Source organism: Sesamum indicum, linkage group LG9 (genome assembly GCF_026168435.1).
Source record: "Sesamum indicum cultivar Baizhima isolate 11 linkage group LG9, ASM2616843v1, whole genome shotgun sequence".
Taxonomy (NCBI): Eukaryota; Viridiplantae; Streptophyta; class Magnoliopsida; order Lamiales; family Pedaliaceae; genus Sesamum; species Sesamum indicum.
In genome coordinates, this window is record NC_142665.1 from 1,744,456 (window position 1) to 1,767,620 (window position 23,165).

A 23,165-nucleotide genomic window follows, 5' to 3' on the forward strand; every position below is an offset into this window, starting at 1 on the left:
TTCTTGATCCAGGTCAGGATGCAAACTTCATGATACGCATGAGAGCACGGCAGCCGTATAACATCCCCTTTCGCCAATTCTTCCAGGCATATGGGGCACGGATCCGCCGCCCACTCCGCCGCATCTCCGCCGCCCTTCTCAATTCTCACCTTCTCCAACACTCTCAGCGCCGCCATTCGCCAATGCATCCTCAACTCCGGATCCCAATGAACCAAACTCTTATGTTCCAACCGATGATTCTCAGAGAAACACTTCCATTCCTGAAACTCATCTTCTGGTAAAGTTGCAAATTTCCTAATGAACAAAACAACATCCTTCGACGGACCCGATCCCGATCCGTCTCTGATTCTGCGAATACCCCCCGCCACCTCCCTGATCAAATCTTGAGAGTTTTCCAGCGATTTACACTCTATAACTCCTCCTTCCTCGTAAGAACACGTCAAGTAGAGATTATCATCAAGGGAGAAAGGGATGTTCATCAGGTCAATAAACTTGCTCAAAGTTTCGCTGCATTGTTCAGAAAGAAACTCCTCTGGTTGTACTAAAAACTTGTTCGTTGTATAGTAGCCAAGAACCCCAGCGACTGCGGATGATGACTGGAGAATAACCTGAACGGTGATGTAGAACCGAAGTTGGTCCGGCGGGGTTGATCTCTGGTGGCGATGAGGGCGCTCGCGAAGACGAACATGAATGGAGGAACTGACGGACGTCCATGGTCGGACAGGCAACATATATGTCATGCTTGCAATTAGGGAATCGGGAAGAGAAGATCGTAACTTGTAGAGCTCTTCAACACCTATTTAATTTGAACTTATTTATATGTACATAGTAGGTAAGAACTCTAACTTCTCATCAAATTAGACCTAAATTAGGATTCCTTTAAATTCATCTTGACTCAATTAACCTAGGATTTTTGGGATTAATATATGATAGATAAATGCGTGATTAAATATAAAATAGACATGATAGTTATATTTTTGTTTATTTATTTTAACAAAACTAATAATATATTATCATCCTTTAATTATATATGAATTTATTAAAATAACCACAATTAAGATAAAAATTTACATAAATCATCTCATTGTTTCTAGCAAAAATTAATATTATATAGTTGATTAATTAATTGGTAGAAGAATGCCACTACTCGTAATTGATTTTAGTGCGCAAGATTAAGGTCATGATAATACTAACATAACATATTTTATTTGAATAATTTTTTTTTCCCACTTCAATCAATTGGCAATTAATTTGAGACTTCCTAATCTAATTCTAATATAATTGGTAATAGCTGCAGAGTATATAATTTCCTAATTTAAAAAAGAAATCCTACAAAAACAGTCCTTTCAATAATAATTTTAATGAATCGATTATAATTTATAAATTTTAATTATTAATAATTAATATAAATTAATTATTGATATCAAATATATATATATATATATATATAAATAACAAATAATAATTATTTCATTAGTAAGACTTAAAGACTATCTCTTGATCATAAGTTTAACTCAGCAATTGAGTTAGTTTTCATTAACAAATGTAACACATATAAAAATAACAAATTTATCCATACCAATTACATCATGCCCATAATAATCATTTAATAAATTTATTATGTAATTGTATTTTTATTAGAATTTCAATACTTTAAATTGGATTTGAGGGTTAATGCAGTAGTAAAAGGTACAGATCGTTGCTATGTACGACAAACAGCCCAATGTCGGATTCAATCGTGGGCCAAGACACACACACACACACACATATATATATATATACATATTAATACATATATATATATATATATACATATTAATACATATATATACTCACCTCCGGAAATAGGAGTACCTGACTTCACTCATAACGGGACAGGGAAATTCATCTCATCGCCAAATCGAAACTGCTGATTGTAGAAGACTGTCAGCTTCGATCCAGGGTTAGCTCATTCTACGAATTTCAACAACCTTTCCACTGTAGAAAAAAGGAGGAGAAGAAAGACGTTATCAAATCTGTTTTTTCCTTTTTGGAAAATAGAAACTTCCTCTTCTACGTGTCTGTCTTCAGTTCTTCAACTTAATTCGACTTTTCCTCAAAACCACCCTTAATGTATTCGATTTCCTTTCTGGGTTTTGTTTTATTTTAGTACTTCCTAGAGTTCGTGTACTTTTTGTTAAGTTTTGTCTTTTTATAATAAATGTTTCAAGTGACTGGAAAGACAATCTTTTGGTTCCAGTAGTTATTCTTCTTTAAGAATGCTGTTGTGTATGACAGTATCTACATTGAAGTGTTGTTTCCCGCAAGAGTGCAGCTTTCCAGATGGAGGCGGACAGGTATTTTACTTCATCTCTATGTGGAAAGCAATGTTTACTTGGAAGTAGCCCTGGAGATATTTTCTTGTATTAGATTGATTGATGATGCCCAGTTTTACGCAGAAATCTTAGTTCTGCTGGTTAAAGCGTATGCAGTGTCTTATTATCTTTTAACCTACTAAAGTCAAATTGGAAATGATTAATCACATAAAAGAGATTCCTGAATTGGTTTGAATATGGAATCAAGGCTTTGAATGGGTTCTTCTTTTTACTTTATTAAGACCATTCTGCTCATTTTCTCCTTCCTTCAGTTCAGGGATCTCTATATTTGTTTTCCTCAGTTTCAATACATGATGCGGTATACTGTATATTGCTTGGGATGATTGAATTTTCAATTATTAGCTTTGAGAATAAAAGTTTCTAGCTTTTCTTAATCCAGTTTGGCAGGGAACTTGAGCTGAGCTTCATTTAGATGAGAACTGGTACTTGTTGTTGATTGTTTCTGTGGTTACTTATAAATTGCACTCTTATATTCGTAACGCACGCTTCTGCTTCTTTGATAGCTATAAAAGCGTCCTAATTACTGTTGGTTGTTGACAGTAACACACTACTTGCCTTTAGTACTGCCCGACTTTTGCAGTTTAGGTGCTCTATGTTTTCTTTTCTATGTGGTTGTCAATAGACACAAAATGGTCATTTCATGTTGTTATTGCTTTATGCAAATGAGATTTACAAACTCATTTTCAATGATTTTCCTTTTGTACTAATTTGTTTCTAGGAATTCGGGAAGTTAGTAGGTTAATATTATTTAGTTCTACCCATACTTGAATTTCAAGCTTATATTTTGTTCATGCTTTATTTTCTCATCTCAGGCTAAATTCTCCCAACACATCAGCAGTTCTGTTTGAAGCTCTTGGCCATCAGCTTCAGTTTTCACAGGTATTACTACTATACTGAGTTTGAACACATTGTCTCAAATTTTTTTGGTTTAAAACAATAAGTAAATCACTGCGTTCATGACATTTGGTTTCATATAATTCTTTGGTGGTTTCAGTAGCCCCCATATAGCATTTGACTATCTCTTGTACCTCCTCTTCTGTCGGAAAGAAAAGCAATTGCTTATACTAGAAGGAGAACTTTATGACCATTTTAATCTCTTTAGATTTCTTTTTTATCAGTTTTTTTTTTTTAAAGAGATGATTGCTTTGGGTGTTTGACAAGGCACTACTGCAACTTTTTAAACAGGATTTACTTGATGGCAACAAAGATAGGCATTACAACTATAATATCAATGTTCGCTTTTTATTTATGCCATACAGTGTTAATAAAGATTTTCTAGTATTTGAAATACTAAAAACTGTCTTTTAGCCTGGAGCCATTAGATCAATTATTTATGAGCTTGATGGTGTATAATATTTTGTCAGCCTTTGGGTTGCTGATCCTTTTACCTATTTTATCTTTAGGAAAGAAAAAAAAATTCTGTTTCCCCTTTTTCTTGTTAGCCTCATTTTGAGTGACAGTTATGCTGTAATTATGGCAGGATCCAAATTCTAAGCACTTAGGGACTACAGTTTGGGATGCATCAATGGTGCTTGTCAAATTTTTGGTAAAATGTTTTTCTTACTCGTTTCCTGTTTGCTTCTTGTTTTAAAATTTCGTGATGCTTTGTGTAACTCTCATTGTGCTATGTAATAGGTTGGTCAAGAAAATAACGTTTTGTTTTCATATCCAGTTATGATGTTTGCTAATGTTACTTGAATTTTTAACTGAGGTCCAGTCCCTGTTCATCTGTATTGATATTGCTCAGCACATAAAATATAGATTCTTCCTTTGATTTTTAATGGTGTTAAGTTCTTGTTTAGAATGGTATTTTATTCAAATCTGGAGTTATGTTTTTCCATTTCTTCGTCTTTTTGTCTCCCTATTCAGTGATGTTGATAAACATTGAAAACAAGTTTTCTACCTTTTATTATGTTAAATTAGGGAATTTAAGTTTCATGTGCCCCAAGTGAAAGACTATACTTGTCTTCTAAATGTAGCAAATTGATACTTGTATCTTCAATACTAGTTATAGCCAGTTTGTCTCTCTTTAACTCCATTGGATCCAGATGCCTGTATGGAAGTCCTAACAGAGTTTACTGAAGTTTGCGAAAAATCTCTAAAGAGAGAGCAAAGTCTTGTTTGGTTCATAAATTGATGCACAATTGGAGCTTTAGAGTTGGAGAGACATAGACATCAGTGAGGTTCACATGCTTGCATATCTTTTTATTATGTTTTTTCTAACCTGGGATTGCTAACTAATGTATTTGGCTACATGTATGCAATTTAACTGTTGATTTTTGGTTCAATCAACTAAAGTAAACTTATTTTCTGTTACTTATGAAAGGAAAAAAACTGTAGAAAGGGAAGGTTTTCTCCGTCTAAACTAAAAGGAAAACGCGTAATTGAACTTGGAGCGGGCTGTGGTGTAGCTGGATTTGGTAAGTTTCATTTATTGTTGAACTTTCTTGAAGTGAAAATTTTCAAATGTTTCAAGATTAGAGACTAAATAATGAAGAGGTGACTCTATTCTTCAGGCATGGCATTGCTGGGGTGTGATGTCATTTCAACTGATCAAACAGAGGTTTTGCCTTTGCTTATGAGAAATGTTGAACGGAATACTTCAAGGATACTGCAGACAGCTCCTGATTCAGGTATGCCTATTATTGAGCGTCTCTGTTGCCTTCCCAATTCTCTTTCAATTTCCTTTCATAAACAATTTACATTTAAAAGTCATCTGATTCTGACAATGACTTGGCCTCTAAATATATTAGAAATTTATTGTGTCTTTCCTCGACAAATGTGCATTCTTGAACCTAAGGGTAGAAATATATTTTTATTATTTTTCTTTCCTTATGCGAATAATTCTTTTCCTTGTAGATTCCTTTGGTTCCATCCAAGTTGCAGAGCTTAACTGGGGGGATGAAGATCATATAAGAGCTGTTGAACCACCTTTCGACTACATCATTGGCACAGATGTTGTGAGTTACAACTCATGGCATCTATAACTTGCTCTCACTTTTTTGGTTGTTTAAATTCCATCAGTTATTCATCGTAAAAATGTTCAGTGATTAGTACTATGTGTTTTCCAACACTGACATTTCTGCTTTGTGTACCAAATGTTAATAGTGATTTTCAGACATAATGATTTCAACTACCTGTGATTTCATCAAAGCTTCCTAATTGCTTTTCTAGGTTTATGCAGAGCATCTCTTGGAACCTCTATTGCAGACAATACTTGCTTTGTCTGGTCCCAGAACCACCATCTTGGTAATTTTGTTAGATTTGTATATTCTCACTTTCAAACTGGAGATTAGTGATGCTCTAATTAGTTACAGAAAACCTATGGTTTGCAGTTGGGATATGAGCTTCGTTCCACAAATGTCCATGACAGAATGCTTGACTTGTGGAAGAGAAATTTCGAGGTTAAAAGTCTCCCTAAAGCAAAGGTATGAATATACATTTGCCTGCAGAGTTGATGCTGATTTGGGTTTTTCTGGTTGTCAATCACTATAAACAATAAGAAAAAGTTGACAAAAATACTAGGTACAACAAGATTTAATGAAATATTCAAGACACTGATACTTTGAAAAACAACGCTCAAACTTCTAAATTTTAATGTAATTCCATGATCCTTGTAGATGCACAGTGAGTACCAGCATCCAAGTATACAGTTATTTATGATGACACTGAAGCCTTCAGACAGCAGGGGCAATGAGACCGGCTCCCATGTTGAAGAGGTTAAATCTGAAGAAACTGAACAAACATCAGAAGCGAATGATGGCAGTATTTGTGTTGATGATGAAGTGTATGATTGTGAAGGTGATCAAACTGAGGAAGCAAGCAGACTAGTCATAAATCTCCAGGGTAAGAATCTTAGTGACTGGGAAATGAGACGATATGGAGCTATGGCTGCTCGACTTCTTCGAGATGTAAAGATAACATAGACATATCAGGTTTGTGTTTTCATCAATTTACTATTACATACCTTCGCTTCTAGACTGCTGAAAAATATTATGGGTTCCACTGTACTTCAATATCCATGTGAACATGACGGCGTTGATTCTCTAGATAGACAAAGCAATTAAACTTTATCAGCTTAAAATTCCAACTTTCCTGCATCCATGGTGGTCTTTTGCTTAAAGTACAAACTACAGAAGGAATTTACAACAACGAGATTCTTGTTCATTTTGCTTCAAATGTAAGCTTTTGTCCATAATTCATAATTGCAAACCTGATTGTTTTCTTGCCTTGTTCATAGGGCGGCTATGCCACAGAGAAGATGGCCCTGCCAAACTGTTGAATATGACTCGGACAATTCACTTAGTTCGCAGGCTGTGTTTCTATAATAGCAGTGCGAGGAAGATAGACACAAGGTGCTTCCAGGACATCAGGAATGTAACCTCCAGCACGTATGTTGTAATTATAGGAACTTTATCTAAACCTTTTAGTGTCTTTGTGGTGACACACAAGGGGATGATTCTATTTTATTTGGCACACAGAAGTTGTATCGAACTTTCCTGAATTGGCCATGCAAATATGCAGAAAGCTGATTCTTTATTCCACATCATATCCAGAAGGGGTGTTTATGTCGGCGCATTAGGTGGAATATACTAATTTATCCAACTTGTGTGCTTTGAATATTTGAGACTCATTGGTTTCGTGCGAGCGATGATTTCGACTTCAATCGTGCAAATGATTTTGCCAAGAAATGTGCTAAAGATTACCAAAAGCCTCCTCTATTACAGCTATCATGCACACAAGTACCCGAAACATGCTTTCAATATATATATCTGTGTGTGAATTTAGAGAGAAATAAATCTCCATTAAGAACGGTGGTTAAAGAAATTCTCAAGGCTTCATAGTTTGCAGATATCCTCAGGAGATTGATTTATATATTACAGAATTTGATTAATGGTATCAGACAAATGTCGGGGTGCTCACCACAACCAAACAAAGACAGACGTTTAGATGAACTATTTAGATGCATGAAAACACCAATGAACAGCAGTGCTGGAACAAGACCGCTCCTATACATTACTACATTAAACTAGATATAGTAACTGTTGGAATTTCTTTGTGTAGTCTGCCGGAGAGGTTCACTACCATTTACTGATGATCCAGAGGTAAGCTTAGAGATATGTCCGAAAATAGAAAACAGATCCATGTATATGCCTAAATAAGATATCAGTGGGTCGGCCCGAGATTTCTCGACAACAAGCCTCAAGTGACTGGCTTTGACACTATGAAATTTCAACAGCCTTTTGTATCCCACGGTGGAGCCCGTTGTCACCAACTCCCATTCGCCATTCTCGTTCAAGAAGTCGAGATGGAACTTGATGATCCGCTGACCCATTTGGATTGGCTCTTGCACGAGCAGGACATTGAAAGTAACGACCTCTCGGAAATCTAAATACAGTATCCAGTCTGATAAAGTCTCATCCGGAGCCCAGTAGGAATATATACTGTCTTCAAGAAGGTTGTGTGAGCCATAACGAGAATCACTTGGACTACCTCGCGTGCTGCTAGCAGAAATTGAGGCACCTTCTGCTAGATTGTGGGAGAATATAGAACCGCGAATCTCTGAGAATTCTTGAAGGACTTGAATGTCTTCCTGGGATATAAGACCTGAAGAATTTGGAGGTACGTTTAGTAAAAGGAGACAGTTTCTGCCAACTGATTCATAGTATAGATCAAGAAGGGTCATTGCGGATTTTGGAACTTCTGATGCATGCCAAAACCATCCGGGTCGGATGGAGACGTCACATTCTGCAGGTACCCAGTCATGGCCAAGAGGATCCCCTTCTCCAGAATATCTGTCAGATTCAAAGCATTAGTATACTACTAGGAAAATCCACTCTAATACTGGAATACTGAATTACCGAAGAAGTTTCATCATGTTAATAGTGAAAATTGCATTTTGCAAAGTCCTATCGACTGTGATTTAGGGTAAATTGACAGATGATCAACACTATCAGTAAACAACCACCTTATCGTTACATTAACACATGTTCTGCAATAAATAGATATCAGCAGTTGTTCATGAGCAGGACTGTCTTTGATAAGATACATAGCTGGACCAATTAGCTCTTCAACAATACCACAAAAAGTTCAAAGTGCCAGAATGTCATATCATAAACCGATAACCAATAAACATATTCAAATAAAAAACCCCTTGTGATACCTCAACATAAGAAAGCACGTATCCTGACCTTTCCAACCCATACTCAAAAGTGCATACAGCTAATCATATTCTGTTCACGAAATGTATAAAATGGATTAATGGAGTATAGCATAAATTCTAAAGGCATTCATTCACAGAAGGATTTGTGTTCATAGTACTAGTACTAGCATACGTTTTGAAAATTTGATTTGAAACATGTGAAAGAGATGCATCCTGCATTTAACTTCCAAAAACTTGAAGCAGATACCCCATATGTTGGTGTCTTGGTTTAGTAACCTAAGATAGCCTTACCAAAGATAATAGGTTCCTACATTGCAAGCTGAAGGTTGAACATTCAAGTTTATGTTGTTTCTCCCTACTGACAGGACAAGGTTGTAATTCCCCATCCCAGTCTTACCTGAAATGATGGGTTTCTTATGCAATGCTATGCAGATTCCTTGGCATCTCTATAGAAATCCTCCATACCTTAATATTTTAGATAATGGGTGCACTCAAATCATGGGTAGAGCAAGAAGGCTCCTAAATACCAAACTAGGTGTATTTGGTAGCCAGACCAAGCATTGCATCAATTCCAGCAGAATAAAAGCACATAAGAAAAGTCTAATTTTGTTGTCTGCCAATGTTTCTGATTCCTAGGGTAGCAATAGCCTACTGGAACCAGCTTCAGGCTGAAACTATACAAACCCTTGGCCTATTCATTGCGATCTGAAACATTCAGGTATATAACAGTTCCCAAACAAAAACAAGTGAAAATTAACTGAAAAATGTGACTTACTGATGATCAGTATCGCCAAATTCTGCATTACTCCGGTTGAAAAGAGACCAGCAAGTTGTACCAGCAACACCACCCTCATTCCCAATCCACCTTGTGTCTGGACCAACATCAGAAAATATGACTGCCCCAGGTTGAAGTTGATGAACAAGACTAAACCAATCATCAAAAAAGTACTCCATGTCTTTCTCTCCCTCACCTTTCGCAGCATCCAGCCAAACTTCCCTAATCTCACCATATCTGCTCCAATTTCAGCAAGAAAATAAAATTAACTTGTAATCTAGTTCTTACAATACTATTTTGTTTTAAAAATATGAAGAAAAAGAAACCATTACTGGTAAAAAAGTAGTCTTTTTAAGAAAACTGAAGTCATAAACACAATATGCAATATCAAGTACTTCATCATATATTCCACATAGTAAAATATCTATCTCCATTTTCAGCTTCCAGTGACCATTTTGTGATAGTAAAAATCAAACTCAACTCCACATTTACATGAGTATTCCCGATTAGGAGAGGCAAAAGAGTAGGTGCTACCTAAAACATGCTCTCAAATGCTTTCTCAATTGATTTAGCAAATTCTTCCAAGATAATAAAAAAAGAAAACTAAGCTGCCCAGCATGGCAGCACAGTCAATCAACCAGAACTACTACATAGAGAAATCCAATAACTTTACAACTAGATTAAATTCCAGAATAGCCAAAAATATCACCAAATAGCCAACACATTGGAATATCCCAATTCTCAAATAATCCCTAGAGGGAGTTCACATCAAGATTCAAGAATACTCTGAAACCAGACGAACAAAGCACCAAAAAGGAAAAAAAAAAGGCTCCTTTTTCAAAACCTAGTCAGCAACTCAGACATCTGCCCCAAATAATACTCATTGTACTCGAGAGTCTTGCCATAACAAGGCTCGTGTCTATCCCAAGGAGAAAGATAAAGCCCCAACTGTAAACCAGCAATTCTTGCAGCCTCAGCCAACTCTTTCACCACATCCCCAGTCCCATTCTTCCAAGGACTAGACTTCACAGAATAATCAGTATAGTCAGACTGCCAAAGGCAGAACCCATCATGATGTTTTGCAGTCAGAATAACTCTTGAAAAGCCAGTTTCTTTGGCCACACTAACCCACTGTGTGGCATTCAACGCAGTGGGATTGAAAACTGAAGGGTCAACATGCCCTGTTCCCCACTCCGAGTCTGTGAAAGTGTTGGTGCCAAAGTGCAAGAAAATGGCCATTTCTGTGAACTGCCATGAGAGTTGCTGTGAGGTTGGGATAGGGAGAATTGGGATTGGCGGAGGCTTTGGATGAGAGGAAAGCAAGTTTGAAACGGACGCCTGAGATTCCAGAGAATGGATTGCAATTATAAGTATAATTAAAATGTATTTTAACAAACTGGACTCTGAAAGATTGAAGTCTTTTTTGGAGAGCATACGAGTTTGTTGATGATCAGTGGCTGTGTTCTTGTTGATCATGTTTGGTTTGTTGAGGGGTCTGAGAGCTGACAGTGGGACAATTGGGAAAGGTAAAGGAAAGATGATAATGAATTTCTGCTATGTCCCGACCAATTCAACTTCTGTAACACTTGTGTATTCTTCAATTTTTTCCCCTTACATATATTTTACTAATTTTAGTTTTTCATATACTTGTTATTATACAACTATAATAAATTGGATCATTACGTCAATTTATTAATTTAATTAATATAATTAAATATTATAAAACAAAATTATGTAAATACATATCTTGAATAAAATTCGAATGCATACCTATATATTTTATTTTATTTATTGATGATAATCGATTTATAAACAAGGGTAGTTGGTAAAATTTTGTTTTAACTGTCAATCTTTTACACTTAAAAACTCGTTAAAACTCTATTAGAATATTACAAAATTTGATTAGCACCAAATCAAATATTTTAAGTGACAACTAATTCATAATATATTCACTTAAAGAAGAACACTCTATATTTTTAGTTAGATTGAAATTTGCAAGATAGAAATAAGAATAAAATAGTAGTGAATAATTCTTGGATCTTCATATTAAAGGATTTGTGCAGATCAAAATCCGAATTTTCTTTTTTCCCTTAGAAAAGAGAAAAAATAACGGTATACTCAAGCTGGGCCAGCAGTACACAACCTTGATTGGGCTTGGGCCCAAAATTTCTGAATGATTATTGATAGTGGATGTTAGTAGATGGCAGTTCGGGTGGATTTCTACAACCCCGAGATCCGATCCATCAAGATTGTTTTGGGAGGTTGAACCAAGTTTCGGACCTGAGATCGGGTTAGACCCACTAAAGGTGTTATAAACTTTAAACTCATTAAATTCCATTTTTTACAATTTTAAAAAATAAATCTGCTAATGCTAATGTTTTTAGTGAACGACTAATCATCTATAAATTTATAATTTTATCCTTCATGAAATGAAAATTACAAAATGTTTGTCTTTTTAAAAAATACAATCTAAAAACAAAATTATTATTTGTAAAATTGGTAGAATAATGGAAGGTTTGTGGTCAGAGGTAGCAAAGCAACAATACGTGTGAGTGTGAATTTCAAAAGCAGAGCAGAAACCCACCAACCCGATCTGACTAACCCATCATCAAATATGAGATTGATGTTGATGTGATTGATTTGATATTATTCAAAACCCACGCTTTTTTCAAAAACCTTTGGTCAATTTATCGGACCACGTCTCGCAAAATCGCATCTCCACCCACACTATACTCGCGCAACCAATAAATTAATTACTGGCTGTGGTGACAAAAGTGCGAGACAGCTATGCACAGTGGACACCACACTTTCCTGCTGATTACTACTACTAGTTATTTGGCCGTTATGCCCCAACCTATATGCAATTTCTCATTATTTCAAACACACAAAGGAGGAATGCAAAGTCTCATCAACATTGGTAGCTATTTGGAACTTGGATTTCTGGTCAATCAATGCATTTCATACATGAATTATGTAAGGATGTTGGTATCAAGGTTTTAAACCCAATTCGATCCAGACAGTTTGATTGTTTAAATTGTCAATCGTACCACAAAATATATTGGTTAGAAAATCAGATGAGCCAAAAACTCACTTTTTTTTTTCATGAAAATTGTTTGACTCAGTGGTTCAATTAATGAATCGTGTGATCTAATATTGAGTTGATTGAACTGGTCATGTCAACAATCAAGTGTAAATATATAATAAAATCTTCAAATTTTCTTCTTAAATGTGTATTATTTCTGTTAAATACCCTAATTTTATGTTATTTCTTAAAGGATCATAGATTATTTATGAAAATGTGCATTATTTCTGTTAAATTGAAATAATTTCTGTTAAGCTTAACTATTTTATATTATTTCTAAATATAAAATTCTAATTTCTATTCTTAATTCAGTTCTGCTATTTCTATTAGACTTTTGGATCAGTGGAACCAAAATTACCAAATATTTTACTAATAATATTATTTCTGTATCATCATAATAATAATCAAACCGCAGGTAAAGTTACGGAGTTTGGCTGTTTTCGCGTATACAAAAGAAAAGAGCTAGAAGAACAATTATAGACTGTTATTGGTGCAGTGGAGCAGCCGGTACCGGGCAGAAAAAGAGACACGTTTCGACCGTCCAGCCGTCGTGGGGCATCGCATTCCGATGCTGATTTGCTCACACAAACACGCCGTGGGGAATGGATTGGGATTGGGAATTGGGATGGGACGGCGAGAAGGTGTAATGTACCACACGCATACTGTGACGCCACCCCTTGTCCACCGAATCCCAGTCGAAACACCTTTGACCTTTTTGCTTCCATCCACGCTTTGTCTTTATCCTTTTCCCTCTCTTTCTTTTCCTTTTTATTTTTATTTTTATTTTTTGCTTTTTTAAAATATTAAAATTAATTAATATCCCATAAAATTAAATTCCAATTATTTGAAAATCATTCACAATATAGAATCATTTGTTCCTTAACGCTGCCCCTTCTAAGAGACAAAAATCATGTAGCTAATTAACCAATTGTTAGACTAAATTTATTTAAAATATTTAATTATAAATTTGTACATTTTATAAAATATTTTAAATTATAAGATGTTAGATTTATTTTAATAATAATATCTTAAAATATTTAATAAAATAATATTGTAAAATTTATAAAATGACAATAATAATAATTTTATCAATAATATAATAAAAGTTGAAGGAGTTTATAAAAGTTTAAAAATTGAAAATTGAGAATTCCATACCTTATTTTTGAGTTTACGAAGTTAAATGCAATTTACCCTATATTAAGGAAAATGAGTAATTAACCCCCTGTGAAATAAAACAGCAATCCACTCACCTGTGTTATTAGAAATAGAGCAACATACCCTTGGACACGTTTCATGTATTAAACACATATTTTTTTTAATTTTTTTAGTTTAAAATTTAAAATAACTTTTTATATCCTTATTTAATAACCGTTTGAGGAAGAGTAGGAGGGAGGGAGAGGGTTTGGGTGCGGTGGGTGGGGGGGAGGGCGGATTTGGGTGCAGGAAGGGGAGGAGGTTGCGGTCATGGGAGGGAGGAGGTGGCGGCGGCGACAACGACAAGGACAAGGATGGGGGAGGAGAAAGGAGATCACAACAAGGAGGAAGGGGAAGGCGGTGGCAGCATGAGGGGAGGGGCTGGTGGCGGCGGTGGCGGACTGCGATTCGTAGAGGAAGACGAAAGGAATTATATATATATATATATATAATAATATATAATATTAATTATTAATTAAATATATATAAATAAAATAGTATTTTAATAATTAAAACATATACCCAGATGCACGCGGAGCGAGTGAAATGCCCCGCTGGACTGAGGGAGGTATTTTGTTTTTTTTTTTTATAACACATAAGGATGAATTGTTGGTTTATTTTTCACAAGGGGGTAAATTGCTCATTTATCATAACACAGGGGATAAATTGCATTTTTTTTATTCTTTTTTCTATTGTAAAATTTATATTTATATTCAAATATTGAACTTTAAAGAGGACGTTATTTTGCACGAGGACTTCTCGACTGAAAATACAAATGTATACTCTATCATTTAACTTTATTTAGTGTTGATTATATTGAGTGTTACTATAGTACCACATCAAATGGAGACGAGTAAGTAACTCGAACGACACATCTCTAATAAGCTGTCAAATGTTAGTATAACTTAGCTAATAACTTCATACTGTAGGTTCAAAAACCATGTACCCTATGTGTTTGCCTCTCCATTCATTGCTGGCAGTAATTTCTCATACCATATGAAATTATAAGCATTGCTATCCACTGATGATGTGGATCATGCAATATGTCGTGACCCTAACACATATACGCATGAAATCCAAATTAATGGATACAGTGGGGGTGGGGTTTAAGATATGAGTTTGAATTCAAGGTTTTTTTTTTTTTTTTAAAGAGAAAAGTAATGTCAATTTAATCAATTTGCCGATACGTTTTCACATCAATGCAAAGATTTGAAAAAAAAGAAAAGTTGATTGCACCACGTAGACAATAAATAACGAGGATATAAAACATAAATTAATTTCCCTATGTCATAAAAGAAAAAAAAAAAGAAATAGGCCATAAGACACGTAGCTAAGAAATGTAATCTTGTGAGTTAGATCAGTTGGTTAAATAACAGAATATATTTAAAATATTGAAAAGAGGTGTGTCCTAGTAAAAACAAATTCAAACTTAGTTAGCCAACCATCAATTGACTTAGGATTAATCCAAACACAAGTCCTCGTCTTCGATGCCCCAAAGTCAATTGAGACAACGACACCTGTCTTCCTTTTACTTAAATAATAATCATAATCATATCATCTACGCTCAATTATTAGTCCAGTGAATTTTTTTAATTAAGACAGTAATTAAATGTTTTTTTTAAATAATAATAATAATAAGGCAAGAGATTCGATGTCGCACGAGAAAGGACAAAATCGCGATTTAATTAAGGATCATAGACTTAATTAATATATTTTGTATTGAAAGTTGGGTCAGAAGAAGCTTTCCTCTTTCGGTTTTTATTTTTATTTATTTATAGTCCTCTCTACGTGTACAAAATAATGGAGTATATAATAGTAGTTCGTACGTAGGTAGTAGTCATGCATGCATTTATTTTTTTTTTTAAAAAAAATAATTATATATGAATATATATTAATAAATTTGTACAAATAATAATTGCACCCAATAATTGATTATATAAGTTACTTCAAGCATTTTTTTCTTTTTCCGTTTCTATCTTTTTTTTTTTGAAATTATTTCATTCCGTATTTTAAAATATAAAAAATTAATTAAAATATAGAGGTTTTATTTAATATAAAAATATGCATAAAATGACAAATTCTAACTATAGTTCACATTAGAAAAATTCAAATCTGAAATTTTGTTAAATCAACAGCTTTAGAACTCCGAGCTTATCACTGGACAAGGCCTCATTGGTCTATTCCCGTTTAATTATTTAGTTCGAAATCAGGCCAATTAAAGTCTAAAATCTAAATTTGGTCAACTAATTATTACTTAATCTATACACTAATTGTTCCTTAATCTTGACAAAAGCTTACATTTGTCAAGCTTTATTAAGGACACGACATCAACATTACTTATGATTTGCTTAACCGGAAATTCGTCAATGTCAAGGTTAGACTTTTTACCGTTACCAAATATTGTTCACGTGAAATGAACCAAAACAACAAATCATGTTGTCCGTAGCTTTCCAGAGGTTAAATGCAATACAGTTCAACTTTGAAATATGGATGCTGTGCGCTGATTTTTTTTTTTTCTTTTTAAATTGCGTGGTTGATCAATATCATAAAATTTATAAAATAAATTATAATAAATTTATAGAAAGTGAAATGGGTACTTAAACGTTTGGTGAAATTCGAACTCATGACCTCCAATTTGTTCATGAGACATCAAATTTAAGTACTAAAGTAAGACATCTTTGATGGTACAGGATGACTTTCATGAATGGAGAAAATGGGCAAATTTATTTTCAAAAAATCAAATAAGATAAAATTATTTTTCAGAGTGCATTTGTTATATATTTTTTTTAGTAAATTTATACTCATATCATACATTAAATATTCGCATACATATAAAAAATTATATGAATTTTATTTATCTGGTCTCATCTCATAAAATATTTTTATGAATTGTTCTTGTTTGTTTGTTATAATTCTTTTTCTACATATTTAAAAAAGTAGGCACGATCACATTAAATTCAATCTATATATTTTATCCGTCACTTATATTTTTTACACAACATATCAAATACAATCATTATACATTATTTAAATATAAACATACAAGTTCAAAAATTACTTTAATCTTACTTTCTTTGGTTAAGAACAGATGATATGTCCAGTAATTAAAAGAACTCCCGTTGATCATGTTAAAAAATTCTTGTAGATATGCAGTCTCGAGGGATCTTATGATGTTTTTAATTAATAACAAGAATCTGGGTTTCTATTGTTAGTAATAGACAAATAAAAGAATTAAGGATAAATATGTGTGTATACAACATATATATATATATATGTATGTATATGTCAACTTGGATATATCTCTAGACTCTTAAGGTACGTAATGCAAACAATCATTATGCTTTGTCCAAATGTCATAACTATTTGGAAGATAGCAGCCAACCAGACAATAGTCACACCACCACAAGAATATTTTTTACATACATCAAAACCCTATATCCTTCATTAAAACTATATAAAATACATATATATATATATATATATCTTGTATGTGGGTATACATTTTTTCCGTAGGAAGCTTAGGGAGCTTTTCTCGAAATTACAAAATAATAATAATAATAATTATAATATAACAACATTTGTTTCACCTTTGGTTGACATTCAGATTGTTTATTTCCTTATTTGTCCCTGATTGAAGTCAAGAAGGGAAAACACATATTTGTTCAAGTTGGTAATTTTTTTGTCTGTGATGAATCTGGTTTCCGTTTCTTCCCCTGTATTTTCAGATAAATTTCAAAAAAGGCCCATGAGTTTTTAGATTTCTGAAATCCACCACAACAAGTTCTTGCAGCCCCTCTACTACAGATTATGACATAGATTTAACCACTTAACTCGACTTTAAATAGGTGCTCTTTCCAAGTACAATTGAAATCGCCAACTTAGACCACGGGCGTTGTTGATCACCCATTAACCCTCTCCACGTAAGTAAGAAATCCATCACAACTCTTGTCCTTGGAATTATCATAATATTAGTGCATACAAAATTAAAACAAAAGATTCGAAACTATACTAATAAGTAATAAGATAATATTACAAGTATTATTTCTGTCAAAAGAATATATTATTCCTTTCGTTATAAATTATTAGAGTTTAAACAATTACGACAAATTAATATTATCTAACAAATCAAACATAGTCAATTCAAAAATTTAAATATTTTACTATGGTTTTTACCATAATCAAAACATATAAAATAATTTTTAATTACGACCAATGTTTTGCCTCACCTACAAAAAACAACAATTAATAATTATTGCACAATCGTGATGAATTAATGTTCATAACTTTTTACTTTTTCGATAATTAACCATGACAAAATATATATTTTCTATGCAAAAAATGAGCAAATATAGACATACATAGATGTGTGTGTGAGAGAGTGAGATACTGAAATCTCCCGTGACTTAATATTTTTAAGGAAATATTGGGGTCTGAAGAAACCTCTGGGCACTTGAGCGGTACCTTAAAACGTCAACTACATATATAGTTATAAGCCACTAAAATACTGAATTTCATAACGTACAAAGACCGGTAAAATTATTAATATTTGGAAATGGTTAATGTGCATGGTGTTGGTAGGAGCTGTACATGTGACAATTCAAAAAGAAAAAAGGCAATGGATGATGATGAGTCAATTCAAAAGGCAGGTACCGGTGATCAAAGGAACATATACAGATAGGCCACCTGAGTTCTAAAAGATGGGTCATAATAATAAAACATGATCATTCTCGTCAGTCAGTTTGCAAATCCTATAAACAGTACCCAACCAGGATTGTGCAACAATAATTCTTCATCTGTTTTTACTATTTTCTGATACGCATTCAGCTTTATCCATCTCATCTCATGCTACTTTTTATTAACTATCAAGCTGGCCTTTATGATCTTTTTACTTATCATCTGCATGTTTATGACAACATGAATCGAAGTTATTACATGTACAATGCTATATCTTTCATTTTTTATTTTTTACATTTAAAAAAAAAAAAAAAGGAACAAAATACACGCAGATCCAGCAAGAAGGATTATGCATGCCCTTGTGTGTTATTAATGGTCCTTACAATACATTGATCTATCGTTGTACAAAAAAATCAATGCCTAATCACATGGCAATCAACGTACAAACCAAGATATATATATACTTAACTCCACCTTAAATATGGTTCCAAATACGCATTGTGTGTGTGATAACGTTCAACCTTAAATATTAGGTCATAACGAATTGTGGTAAAATCTTGCATTAGTGCATAAAATGTTGACCTCTTGAACTTTACTTGTTCTATCAAAAATTCTAATTCAAACAAGTATTAGCTATATCCAAATAATTAATCAGTTTATATATATGTAATTGTTCATTTTTTCTAAATTGCATATCAGTTTTATGCATTTATCATTTGATTTGTTTAGTTTCTGAACAATTACTCAATTCAAGCTAAAAATTTCTCTATGTTATTGAGCTTAATTTCCACCAAGTAATTTCAATAATATTCCTTTCGTCGGGCTGTAATTTGTCAAATATACAGCATAAATGAATGGTAAAAGAAATAGTATCTTTGTCGACATTTTGCTGGCTAGCTAGGGGTAGGTGAGTGGGTTTGTGTCTATGTATCAAGTAAATTAAATACAAGGGAGAGATGGAAGGTTTCTTAATTTTCATCTAAAATTTTAGCAAAAGAACAAGAACTTAGACATGATTATTGATTAATCAAAACGTATAAGCCTATCTCTTTGACTTGTAGCCCCTCCTTGTACTAATGACTTTTTACTGTTTCTTAATTAATCCAAGTCTCTCAATAAAAAGCCCACAGCCACAACACAACCCCAGGTCAAATTACAGAGATAAAGTGAGACAAGTTCCTCAAGCAGCCAACACACAGATGCAGAAAATATAATACTCTCTAGAGAGAGAGAGTGGGAGAGAGAAAGAGAGAGATGGGGCGGGCTCCTTGCTGTGATAAGGCAAATGTGAAGAAGGGGCCATGGTCGCCTGAAGAAGATGCAAAACTTAAGGAGTTCATCGAGAAACATGGTACTGGTGGAAATTGGATTGCTCTTCCTCAAAAAGCTGGTAAGCATTTTTTCTAAAATTTCCCTGGAAAATCTGTGTGTTTTAAGGTATATATGCTGATATATATTATGGGGTTTCTTGAATATTTCATTTCAGGTCTGAGAAGATGTGGAAAGAGCTGCAGATTGAGGTGGCTGAATTATCTGAGGCCTAACATTAAGCATGGCGAATTTTCTGATGAAGAAGACAGAATCATTTGTACGCTGTACGCAAGCATTGGAAGCAGGTAGCAAGAATTTCCTTCCTGTCATGGAAACTTCCTTTTGTCCAAGATTTCTTGAATTTCAACTACCTGGAAATTGACAGAAGCCTCCTAAGTTCCAACCCAAAAAGGAAACAAAAAACATGTGGGAAAGAAAAGGGCTAACCACATCCATTGTCTGTTGGATACTTGTATGATGTATAAAATCATGTCGAGAAGGGTTCTATTCTTGGACGATTTTTATGAACATTCTCAGTCACATCTGTTCGTATAGTTGCCCAAAAACTTGTGGTAATGGAACATTTGCCTGTTATGAAAATGTGCAGGTGGTCAATCATAGCTTCTCAGTTACCAGGGAGGACAGACAACGATATCAAGAACTACTGGAACACGAAGCTGAAGAAGAAACTCATAGGAATAATCCCGTCAGGCCAGGGAAAATTTTCACAGCCGTTCCCAGGAAACCTTCAACCCCCACAAACATTACATCCTCATCAGTTCCCTCTATCAGGCCTATCTCAGTTGTACAACTCATTTTACAGTCATGCTGCTACAAATAAATCTCTCACCGGCCCCATTGAGCCCATTTCAGCCCCGCAAAGCTTTCTCTACTGCAACAATAACAATTATAACTTTCCATTCTTTACTAGTAGTCAATCTTCTAATTGTAATTATCAGGGAAACCAGGATCAGGGTTTGGTGGATTTGCAGTGTAATTATCCACTGAGAGAGAATATGCTCATGTTTGGGGGAAATGAAAACAGCTGTTCTTCATCTGACGGGAGCTGCAGCCAGATCAGCTATGGCGGCAAAGATCATGTGAAACAGGAAGAAATGGGAGGTTTCCAGGGTTTCATGATCTCAAATGGGCTGGATGGAAATCACAAGTTCATGCTTCACTGTGGGAAGATTAATCAGGTAGACGAAGATGATCACCATCATCATCATGGGGATCCATTGATGAGTTCGTTTCTTGATGATCATGATCAGAAGGCAAATGGCGTTGTACTGAAAAACAGTGAATTAGAGTATGATCTTGAGGAAGTTAAGCAGCTGATTAGTAGCGGTGGCGATAGCAATAATTTCTTGTACAATGATGAAAACAAGACGCATGAGAAGGGGATGTACTACTTCTGATTGGAAACTGAGTGTAAGTAAAGTAAGTACAATCTCAAAGATTTGAAGGGGCATGGCATTGTGGGAGTGGGGGTAAAAAGAGATTTGCAGTTTCTGGGATTTTGTGTTTTGATGGGAATTTGAACCGAAATATTTTTTCTTTTAATTGACAGTACGTACATAGTAATCAAATTGCTCTTTCCTTTGTGCAATTGTTATAGGAGCTCTGTCTTCTGTCTCACTTACCCTTCTTCATCACTTACCTTCTCTCTCATCTACCATTATTCTTCATTTACGAGGCAGATCCAGAAAAAGAAAAAAAAAAAAAAAAGTTTCTATCGGATATTCAATTTGTCCGATCTAAATTAATTATATAAAAAATATAATATATTTATTGTATGATTATTGTACAGTTAAAAAAAATTATCAAATACATAACAAATATATCACACTTACATAAAATTAATTTAATTCGATCAACTAATTTAGCCAAAAAAAATCCAAAAATATAATCCCAAACTCAGAAATCAATATATCCTCTCAAGGGAACTAAGAAGCAACAAATCATCTACAAAAAACCAGTGGGTTTGAATTTCCTTTTGAATTAATATTTTATGTAAATACTACTTCAAATTAATACAAATCTTTATTAATTCAGTTAATATCGATATTCGCTTCAAATATATATATATATATATTATATAAAGTTTGTAGGAAATTCTATATATGCTTTGTGTATAAATGAAATATATAGAACATAAAATAAAATATTAATTCACAATAAAAAAAATTGAACTAATTACTCACTTAGGATATTACTACATTGCTAGTTTATTGGTAAGACAATATTTTAACATATTTTGTTTTGGTAATTAAACATTAATTAATATTTTCTACATTGAAGTTGGAAAAGGAAAAAGTCGTTAAAACCTTCTTAATATTGGAGTTTTAAATTGTGATTAGAGACAGTAGCATTTCATTGGTTCTACAAAAACGGCCAAATTAAATTAAATTAATTAATTAATACTGCATGGGTTTAATTAATATGATTAGATGCTCCATCTCTATATATATAGCCTAGTGATGAGTACTCTTTTACTAATGAACAAGTCAGGACTGAGGCCTATCATGGAAAAAAGACTTAGCATTATAATAATTATAAAAAAGGACACAAAATTTTCAATTTGCATGCTGCCAAAACCACTGAAATGACAGAAAAACATAAAAAATCTTAGTCTTATTATCACGCACCAATATATATATATATATATATATATATATAAATGCTGTACAGCAGGCATAGCTACTGTACGTGCATGTGAATTAAATTTTTTTAGGAAAAAATAAAAGTGGGACGACGTCGTCATGTATTATGGACGCCTATCACGGCACCTCAGAGTGTATATATGCATGGTCCCATTGATTTGATTGATTATTACTCATTGACTATGGTGTTTTTTTTTTTTAATATTGATTCAATATTTGTGAGAGGTCCCATTAGAGTTGACTCTTTGCTTAGCCCCATCAACTTAGGTAAGCTAAATATTTCAACCCCACAACCATCATTATATATTCATCAAATTTTTGGTTTCTTTCACTCACCATAAAGCTACCCTCTCATTTTTATTAGGGGTGGCAACGGGCGGGTTTTTGTGGAATTGAGACTTGCCTCATTAATTTTAAGGAGGACTTGGGATTCGTCCCCAACTCAGTTATTTTCAAATTTTGGCCCATCTCAGTATAAAATTTGCTGAGCGAGTCTAACTTAATTATTTTTACTTTTATTTTCATTATTGGAGAAAGGAGTTTAATGCAATTTACTTCCCTGTGATATTGCAAAGTGGGTAAATTACTTTCCTATAGAAAAAATAGCAATTTACTTCCTTATACTTTCTAAAATGAAGCAATTTACTCCCTATCTAGATGCATAAATTGATTCATTCTAAAAAATACAATGGAATAAATTGTTGTATTTTAAAAAATACATAAAAATAAATTGCTAATTATTTTTTTATGAAAAGATAAGTTGCACATGGGTAAGATACATTTTTCCCTTGAAGAAAGTAATCATCTCCTCACCCCAAAAAAAAAAATAAAATTGTAGCTACATTATTGCTTCAAAAAAAACTGTAACTCCATCACCATTTCAATAAATTAAGTAATTAATGAATTTATCAGAAAACCATGAAATAAA

General features: G+C 33.7%; 3 protein-coding genes across 5 annotated transcripts; 2 read left to right on the top strand and 1 right to left on the bottom strand.

Moving 5' to 3' along the window:
* The first annotated feature begins 1,799 nt into the window (after window positions 1-1,799).
* On the top strand, window positions 1,800-6,919 carry LOC105169936 (S-adenosyl-L-methionine-dependent methyltransferases superfamily protein). 2 transcript variants are annotated; one of them, XM_020696719.2, is made up of 11 exons: window positions 1,800-1,942; window positions 2,278-2,336; window positions 3,188-3,254; window positions 3,856-3,921; window positions 4,702-4,795; window positions 4,892-5,008; window positions 5,235-5,335; window positions 5,550-5,624; window positions 5,693-5,803; window positions 5,996-6,310; window positions 6,616-6,919. In XM_020696719.2, exons 2-10 carry the CDS (start codon window positions 2,323-2,325, stop codon window positions 6,299-6,301), a joined length of 951 nt encoding a protein of 316 aa, XP_020552378.1. In that variant the 5' UTR covers window positions 1,800-1,942; window positions 2,278-2,322; the 3' UTR covers window positions 6,302-6,310; window positions 6,616-6,919. The 2 variants fall into 2 exon arrangements, with proteins under 2 accessions (XP_020552378.1, XP_020552379.1); XM_020696720.2 differs by having other exon boundaries at window positions 1,801-1,942; window positions 5,711-5,803.
* A 300-nt stretch (window positions 6,920-7,219) lies between these two features.
* FUC1 (alpha-L-fucosidase 1) lies at window positions 7,220-10,899 on the bottom strand. Of its 2 annotated transcripts, XM_020696718.2 has the most exons (4): window positions 10,158-10,899; window positions 9,510-9,550; window positions 9,314-9,410; window positions 7,220-8,170 (listed from the first exon to the last, which is right to left on the bottom strand). In XM_020696718.2, exons 1-4 carry the CDS (start codon window positions 10,787-10,789, stop codon window positions 7,405-7,407), a joined length of 1,536 nt encoding a protein of 511 aa, XP_020552377.1. In that variant the 5' UTR covers window positions 10,790-10,899; the 3' UTR covers window positions 7,220-7,404. The 2 variants fall into 2 exon arrangements, with proteins under 2 accessions (XP_020552377.1, XP_011088787.1); XM_011090485.3 differs by having other exon boundaries at window positions 9,314-9,550; window positions 10,158-10,898.
* An 8,511-nt stretch (window positions 10,900-19,410) lies between these two features.
* LOC105170215 (transcription factor MYB8) lies at window positions 19,411-21,183 on the top strand. Its single transcript, XM_011090887.3, has 3 exons — window positions 19,411-19,653; window positions 19,750-19,879; window positions 20,182-21,183. Exons 1-3 carry the CDS (start codon window positions 19,518-19,520, stop codon window positions 20,990-20,992), a joined length of 1,077 nt encoding a protein of 358 aa, XP_011089189.1. The 5' UTR covers window positions 19,411-19,517; the 3' UTR covers window positions 20,993-21,183.
* Window positions 21,184-23,165: the final 1,982 nt, after the last annotated feature.

Coding starts and splice junctions, on each gene's coding strand:
- LOC105169936 (XM_020696719.2), top strand. Junction 3,922..4,701: donor TGGTGCTTGTCAAATTTTTG/GTAAAATGTTTT, acceptor TACTTATGAAAG/GAAAAAAACTGTAGAAAGGG. Junction 5,009..5,234: donor GCAGACAGCTCCTGATTCAG/GTATGCCTATTA, acceptor TTTTCCTTGTAG/ATTCCTTTGGTTCCATCCAA.
- FUC1 (XM_011090485.3), bottom strand. CDS start 10,789: ATGATCAACAAGAACACAGCCACTGATCATCAACAAACTCGTATGCTC. Junction 9,551..10,157: donor ATGTCTGAGTTGCTGACTAG/GTTTTGAAAAAG, acceptor AAATTGGAGCAG/ATATGGTGAGATTAGGGAAG. Junction 8,171..9,313: donor TTTGGCGATACTGATCATCA/GTAAGTCACATT, acceptor TGAATCTGACAG/ATATTCTGGAGAAGGGGATC.
- LOC105170215 (XM_011090887.3), top strand. CDS start 19,518: ATGGGGCGGGCTCCTTGCTGTGATAAGGCAAATGTGAAGAAGGGGCCA. Junction 19,654..19,749: donor TGCTCTTCCTCAAAAAGCTG/GTAAGCATTTTT, acceptor ATTTCATTTCAG/GTCTGAGAAGATGTGGAAAG. Junction 19,880..20,181: donor TACGCAAGCATTGGAAGCAG/GTAGCAAGAATT, acceptor GAAAATGTGCAG/GTGGTCAATCATAGCTTCTC.